We start from the raw sequence: 8,198 nt of genomic DNA, 5'->3' as shown, positions 1-8,198 counted from the left end.
ATTTTAGTAAGAAGAAATTTGTCAGACAAAGGTTACAAGTGCCCACCCATGTCACCACTGACCGGCATTGCGGCGACAACACTGACTCGACGCACCGAGAGAAGGAAAACTCCATGGAGCCACCCATAGATGGTCATCGGATTTCTCCTCTGACATCTTGATTTCAACTCAGGATGACCCCCCCTAACTTTTCGATAAGGGTGAATTTTATTGACTCAAAATAAAGCATATAGAAGATACAGAACATGGTGAGCCCACACCCGGCCTCTGCATAGTTAAGATGCACACGGTCAACACCAACATAAACACTACAACAACTAGCAAAGTCATAAGACCAAAGCTATGCATAGGCTATAAAAAAACAAAGCAATCAGATCCGCGATTGTCAAAACAGCAACAATGACCATATCTGCACCAACCATATCATAACACTATATGGACGACGAGGTCTTCAACAGTAACGCCTTCAGGAAGGGAGCCATGCTCAAGCGTCATTGTCACCGGATGCAGCCACTAAGGCCAAAGTCTAGGTTTTCACCTTGAAGAATCAGTCCGGAGCATGTCCTAGCAATGCATTCAAAAAGGTAATGACGTAAAAAAACATCACCATTGCTAGGTATAACCAACTCTGGTTTAACCTAGACTTTCACCCCGTAGCTCTAGACCGGGTGCTCGAGTAGCACCACCATTGAAATCACTAATGTGTTGTCGCCACCACTTTTCCGCAATCCCAGCCGCTACATGCGATTTTTGTCGTTGCCATTGCACAACCATCCCTTCGCATCAAGCCGTAGTCCGTGGTTTTGCATCTCACCACTGAAGTCAGCCGCTGGATCTGGGAAATGCACCCTCCCTAAGACCTTCGGATGGCCACCATCTTCGTCGAGCCGCAGGAGGTCACTGCACCACAGTCTTAAGTCACCACCAAACGGCCGACAGGATCTGGATCACCACCCGCAAGCCTTCCAAATATGAATCAACAACCACACCAGGCCATACCAAGTTACGACCGCATGACTATAGATCCGAGCATCTGCCATGCTGCAGACAGTCGCCGGTTCCAAGACTCCGGCCGCCAGCACACCGGCACTAGGCCACCGCCGAGCAGAACCTAGTTGAGGCCGCCGTCCGCGCATGCACTGCGGCTGCCTTGGACCAGCCGGCTGCCACTGGCCTCCGTAAGCAATCTGTGTCACCTTGGGAGAAGTCCGGCCGCCTGCTCGCGAAGCTGGGATCCGATTAGGTGCCGACCCAGTTCATAGGCACCACGTGCTGCGCGTGCTGCACCAGCCAGCGCGCTGCGCTGACCCATGTCGCCTTGTGCCTCCACATGGATGAGCCCCCCCACCCCCCCAGCCGTGGCCCCCACACTAGGAAACAGAAGTGGTCCCGCCGCCACTGACGCCGAGCAAGATTTGCCCGGCGGCGCGGAGAAGGACGGTGGGTTGTGGCGGCTCGCGGCGGCTAAGGTTGCACGCCTAGATCGCCCGAGGGGGAGCGACCGGGGCGTTATGAGCCAAAATGTCCTAGCAGTTTCGTTAGCCGGATATAACTCCACAAGAACAAAAGAGCCTTTCCCGCTGCTTCTTTCTTCCCTCTCCAAACCAACAGTGGTGATGTGGAGTCGTGGACCTCTATGAAAATAGCGATACCAGAGAATTGCAGATCATTCAACTCAGGTAATTATGCGGAAACAAGGCAAAGCCTGGATCTTCACTGTGGAAAGTGCTTACAACTTAGCTTCAGTCACCAACATATATATTTTTTAGCTTCAGCTGCACTGCTGCAGCATGTTTTCTGTGGGATATACATCTACAGCCTGATGAAGTACATCTGAAGGTGGTAGATGAAAAGACAAATTTGGATTGCAATTTCATATGGAAACCTTGTAGAAAAGTTGTGAGGCACAAATCATTAGGTTGGGTAGAAAAAACATGATCTTGAGAGGAAATGTGGTGCAAGTTAGTCAGACCGTTCTAGCGGACCCGCTACCTGACGCGGCTGCTCTCTGTATCTTGTAATCTCTGTGTAACTGCCAGTATCCCTCTCTTCACATTTTCTGTATGATCGCGATCTAAGGATTGCCTCTTTTTGAAAATATACATATGTTCAGGTGGGGGAATCCCCCCGCGGTTGACATTTCAAAAACAAGAAGTTGTTCAGATAACTAGAGCACTGCAGGGTTAAAGCCAACATGGATGACAGTAAACTGCTGCTGACCCCTGCCTGTCATGGCCTCATGGGCACCAACCCAAAGGATCAGCTGCAAACTAAATCGAGATCAGATCGTCTGTGTCGGACAGGGTGTGATTCAGCGTTGCAGCTCAACTTGACGCCAAGCAGTCGCCCTACACCATAGGCCCCAACAATTCTCAGTCAAGAGACTGTTGTACAGTTCAGTTGTTGTAGAAGCCATTCCTAAGCTAGCAGCCATCAGGGAAGCCCACTATCCAAGAAATTCACAGCATCCTTCCGCAAGGTTCCAAACTGCAGAGTGCAGACAGGTTCTAAACAATTTGAAGCTTTAGGGCCTCTTGCGGAAGAATGATTCGACATGCCGCATACACCTCCCCAGTAACCAGCACTACTAGGGTACCATCAGTATTGAAACAGATAAATCACAGCTTCAAATAGTACTATCCGAACACAAGATAAAAAGTCAATGCCTTGTCATTTCAACTAAATAATGACACTATAACTGGCAAGATAAATACTTCACAGGTGCGAGAACATACCATCTTCTACTAAACCTGGGAAATGTGGAAGGAGATTATGAATTCACATTACAGGTATCTGAAGAAGACAGAGGTCGAAGTTCAACAAAGCCGATAACAATCATGACACAACCTAGGCGTGCATAATCTTTTTCTTTTCTATTTTAGCCAAAGCACCTACTAAAACAACAATGAAACGACACCAGTGCTGCCAAAACGGCTCATGGCATTTATCAAGTGTATAACAGCAAAACAAGACTACATGGCACCAAAAAACAATCTAGAGTCCCAGGTGACCACATAACTAGTCTTTGTTTAGTTTCTTCCTCACCTGTATCATCCAAATCCAACAAGTGCCAGTCTGACCACCAACTGACTGGCATGAACACCTCACCTGCTGCTGCTGCTGCTGCTTAACCACAAGTGTCCTTCAGGTTGTTCCACAGCCTCTGGCGATAATCTCTCCTGCCAGATGCATACAATACGAGATCGGAAAATCAATAAATGAATATTTGAGTTCTGATTCAACACTTAGATTCATATAATGTGAGATCGGCAAATCGATGAAAGCATATTTGAGTTTCGATTCGATACTCACCATACCAAATAGGGATCAGGCTCGTCATAGGGCGCCATGAGGGCCTCCCACCTGCAAGGAAGCATGGATTTTGCAAGAAATTATATGCAGCTATCACTCATATATGTACATCTCAGTGATAGACTTTGTACATAACAACAGAATGACCTCATACTGTGCTAGTGTACAGTATAACATCTACTACTATCTCCGGCAGCCATCAGATCTAGTACTATCTCCACTTAATCTAGGAGTACTTCTCAACCCACTGGAATTTTTTGCAAAGTTTGTCTGTACTAATTCTCCACTGCTGCCCTACCACGAAGAAGTAGCGATTTCTCCACCAACCAAGCTAGCAATCAGAACAAACACTAGGCAAAGAAATTCCTCTCAGCAACTATATATCCATACAAGTACCATTTACTCCAGGATCAAGCATTAACTGATGGACATAGATTGGATGAATAACCTGCTAGTTGCAATTGCAGGACCTCTGACCTGCTCTGCCGGCGGCTCCCCACGATGAATGGCGGACTAGCGTGCCATCCAATGTAATTGCGGACGGCCAGAGTTGCGATGGAGGCCCCTTTGAAACACACGGCGACCTCCGTAGCTGGGATCTGATGTATTTTCAAATTTGAATTGAGTATGTAGTATCACCATTCCAGATTTCTGATACATATGAAGAAAAATAGATTAATAACAAAAAAACATATGTATGACCTAGATAAGATGCTTCAGAATAGCCGGTCACAAACAAGTTGCCATGAAACAATCTAGAACTTTTTTTGCGGGGAACAATATAGACCTTCTCAAAATCCAACAAATAAAATGTGCTTGTTGTCCATGATCTAGCAGGGTAGCTACGAATAGGTTCTTAAGGTTTGTTCATGAAAAATACTAAAATGTTTGCAGTTTTCCTTTTGGGTTGATGAAGTACCTCGATACATGTAAATGCATTATTATACACATGAACATGCCCCATAGTAAACCAAACTATGTTTGCCTCAAAGTATAACAAACATATAATATTTTCCAATAGGTTATCTGTGTATATGTTCTACACAATTCAATTAAGTATCAAACTCATGCCCGTAAGATTTAGTAAAAGATACCTGGCGGCCCCAATGAAATATTTACTTAACAGTACAAACTTAGTCCACCAAAAGAATCATCTTATCTAAAAAATCCTTCACAAATAGATCGAACTGATGATGACGTATCTAGAGTGAGGACCGGATATATGCTAGTAACTTGTAAGCAACTACCATCCTTACATGTAAAGGGAATTCTGTGAGTTATGTCATGCTCTATACGGCAGTTCATCTTATCATCTTAGAGAACAATACAAAGTTAGTTTTATAAAAAGCAACCGAGTCTAGACGAACCCTCCACATGCAGGGCTTTAATAATCGAACATATCTTAACATCCCACAAGGTTCTACATGAGTTTTGCCTTTCTTGTTTATGGTTGACAGCCTATACAAGGTTCCAAACTCAGTTGCAAAAGTGATACTATTCTGATAAGTATTTGACATGTAAAGTGAATAAGGCGAGTCATATATACCACACATCAGGATTTCTGTACTTTGTGTATGATCATATGCACAACTAAAAAGCAACTTTGATGATCAATCCAAAAGTACTGTTGTAGCTAGTGCAACCTACCACAATGTACCAAAAAATCATTTCTAATGCATCCAAACAGAATTATTAAAGTTGATGCATAGAAGGAAAGAGGTGGTGCCCGGACTACTATAAATAGGCATGAAGTATAAAGATCATCACAAGCACAAGCATCAAAACCAAGCAAAACTAGTTAGCACCAATCCATCATGAAGACCTTCCTCGTCTTTGCCCTTCTAGCCGTTGTGGCGACATCTGCCATTGCACAGATGGAGACTAGCTGCATCCCTGGTTTGGAGAGACCATGGCAGCAACAACCATTACAACAACAAGAGACATTTCCACAACAACCACCATTTTCACAACAACAACAACAACCATTTCCTCAACAACCACCATTTTTGCAGCAACAATCTTCATTTTCGCAGCAACCACTATTTTCACAGCAACAACAACCAGTTCTACCACAACAACCAGCATTTTCGCAGCAACAACACCAACAGCTTCTGCAACAACAAATCCCTATTGTTCATCCATCCATTTTGCAGCAGCTAAACCCATGCAAGGTATTCCTCCAGCAGCAGTGTAGCCCTGTGGCAATGCCACAACGTCTTGCTAGGTCGCAGATGTGGCAGCAGAGCAGTTGCCATGTGATGCAGCAACAATGTTGCCAACAATTGCCACGAATCCCCGAACAATCCCGCTATGAGGCAATCCGTGCTATCATCTTCTCCATCATCCTACAAGAACAACAACAGGGTTTTGTCCAACCTCAGCAGCAACAACCCCAACAGTCGGTTCAAGGTGTCTACCAACCCCAACAGCAGTCGCAGCAGCAGCTCGGACAATGTTCTTTCCAACAACCTCAACAACAACTGGGTCAACAACCTCAACAACAACAGGTACAACAGGTTACCTTTTTGCAGCCACACCAGATAGCTCGCCTTGAGGTGATGACTTCCATTGCACTCCGTACCCTGCCAACGATGTGCAGTGTCAATGTGCCGTTGTACAGCTCCATCACTAGTGTGCCATTAGGCATTGGCAGCCGAGTTGGTGCCTACTGATAAGAAAAGATCTCTAGTAATATATAGTTGGACCACCGTCATTTTCTCGATGGACATGTCGAGGAAGCGGTGAAAAATAAAGTGTCACACAATGTCATGTGTGACCCACCCAAACTAGTAGTTAAATTCTGGAATAAAATACAAATAAAGTTTTCTCTAGACAATGTTCATACCGGCGTCGTGTGGACATCGATCTGACTACCATGCTTGCAAGTTCATAACTTCGTCTTGCCTGATCACAACCTCAACCTGGTGTATTACCATGCTTGCAATAATCTAGATTTAAATATAATAGTGTTATTGTGAAATTTGGGTTGAACTGAAGCAAGGACAAACATACAACTCTTTAATGGTTGGAGCTTTGAGATCTTGTTTTTTTATTGGTTTGCTACTGCCATTGTCTACATGACCACCACAACTGGTTTCATCATTAGTTTAGTTTGCTAGATTTTTTTGCAAATACGTTCGTTGATTCTTTGCACATTAACTTATTTTTCAAGAAAAAAGCCAGCTTTTTCTTGAACTTCACAAACACCACTAGATAGTTAATTTGAAATAAGTTGCTGGTTATGCCCTAGACCAGCTAGAACAGTCTGTGTGTGTGGGGAAGGGGAGGGGGGTTGTTGCATGTGTATGATTTGTGCATTATTTTATTTTGTTCTTTTGATGATCTTATATGCAATACCACATTTTTACTTGATGGAAAGCAAAATAAGCAACGCATGTAGAAACCATAAAACTTGAGACTGGCTGTGTGTCAACTTCACATCCTCCTCCTTACATCATTTTAATTGGAAAGCAATAGCCCTCATGAGATCAGAGAGCCATACACAGTGCCAAACTAAACAAGGTGATGACATTAACGATGCAGGTTTTAAATTAGTCAAATGGCTAAAATGAGGCACCAGCAGACATATGAGACATCATGAGCATATAATCCAGAATATTGCAAGTAGAGCACTATATTATGTATTCAGAACATCCAGTGCAGTTTTTCAAAATGATGTTCCAATGGCTATGAGCCTATGACCTTAGCAAATGATACGAATTTTCTTTCCAAATACTACAAAAAGTTGCAGGATTGCAAATTAAACAATTACCTCCATTGACTAGACATGAAATAACACACCTGTTGTGCGACAACAAAATATAATTCATCTCAAGAACCTACCCGACAAGGATTAGTTCACATGAAATCATTGAATCTAGAATGCATCACATGCTTACTGCTGAATAGAGAAGACCCGGTAGCAAGTGGTCACTTTCTTGTCCTTTTTAATGACACCAGTAAGTAAGATTGAGTACATGATCGACCTCAGAAGTGATCCTAATCTGCTGGTAGATGATTATTTCTTGTTCATACGAACATACATAATACTCAGTATACTGACATGATAAAAGGCAACTTGACAATCTCCTGCTATTGGACGATGAAAGATATGTATGAGTATGTGATCCAGTTTGGTGAGCCTAATATGTGCTGTTATTGTGAGATAGTGAAAGACGGATAAAGGGACAAATGGAATTCTTTTTATCGTACTAATGAGTTTCTAAACATTGAACGGAAGCAACAAAAATAAAGATATAGCGCTAAAATTTCAGTGATGTTTTAGAAGATATAAAATGCAGTGCCCTTTTATTGATCATTGCCTATAGCCATATAGATGTGGTCTGGAACTCGGTTCGCTCCAACATGCCGAAGAAAGCACATTTCCTCTGATGCACATATGAAATTTGACAGTGCAAAACAGAAGGACGCCGAGACATACGGATGATTTAATGTTGTAACTAACTTGGATATCCTTCCAGTGACCACGGAATGGATGAATTTTCTTCTCAGACGTCGAACAGGGATGGAACCTCCACACCCACTGCTTCTCCTCCACCTGCATACCGTGCGTAGGCAGAAATTTGGTGATTATTTGAAGTGACATCCACATATATAGAGCAGGAGTTATTCAGCTAGCAAAGCACAAATGTACATGACTGTCAGGCTACAAGACTGATTTCTGCTCCATGACCTTCCTGATTCATGTAGCTGATATGCAAATGGGTGTGCCCCTTAATATTCATGTGAACCGAAACGCAGAAGAGACGGACAAACATGGTTGATAATTTTTTGCTTGTGTTGACGGGAAGGCTGGAGTGGCCGCTGTCGACGTACGCCCGCACCCGATGAAGAGCTCGGAGACCTTCTTCCCAAGACCATCTACG

The 8,198-nt window shown here is 43.6% G+C and overlaps 1 protein-coding gene and 1 long non-coding RNA gene across 3 annotated transcripts; one reads left to right on the top strand and one right to left on the bottom strand.

Annotated features, from left to right (window-relative positions):
* Positions 1–2,654: 2,654 nt before the first annotated feature.
* On the bottom strand, positions 2,655–4,989 carry LOC120973217 (uncharacterized). 2 transcript variants are annotated; one of them, XR_005767634.3, is made up of 4 exons: positions 4,569–4,989; positions 3,761–3,963; positions 3,313–3,363; positions 2,655–3,179 (listed from the first exon to the last, which is right to left on the bottom strand). It is a non-coding gene; the product is annotated as an uncharacterized lncRNA (long non-coding RNA). The 2 variants fall into 2 exon arrangements; XR_005767626.3 differs by lacking the exon at positions 4,569–4,989 and adding an exon at positions 4,407–4,562.
* An 84-nt stretch (positions 4,990–5,073) lies between these two features.
* LOC109745974 (gamma-gliadin B-I) lies at positions 5,074–6,148 on the top strand. Its single transcript, XM_020305093.4, has one exon. It carries the CDS (start codon positions 5,127–5,129, stop codon positions 5,982–5,984), a length of 858 nt encoding a protein of 285 aa, XP_020160682.1. The 5' UTR covers positions 5,074–5,126; the 3' UTR covers positions 5,985–6,148.
* Positions 6,149–8,198: the final 2,050 nt, after the last annotated feature.

Source organism: Aegilops tauschii, chromosome 1, assembly GCF_002575655.3.
Source record: "Aegilops tauschii subsp. strangulata cultivar AL8/78 chromosome 1, Aet v6.0, whole genome shotgun sequence".
Lineage (NCBI taxonomy): Eukaryota > Viridiplantae > Streptophyta > Magnoliopsida > Poales > Poaceae > Aegilops > Aegilops tauschii.
Note: the sequence above shows the minus strand (reverse complement) of the source record. Positions and strands in the feature narration are given on the sequence as shown.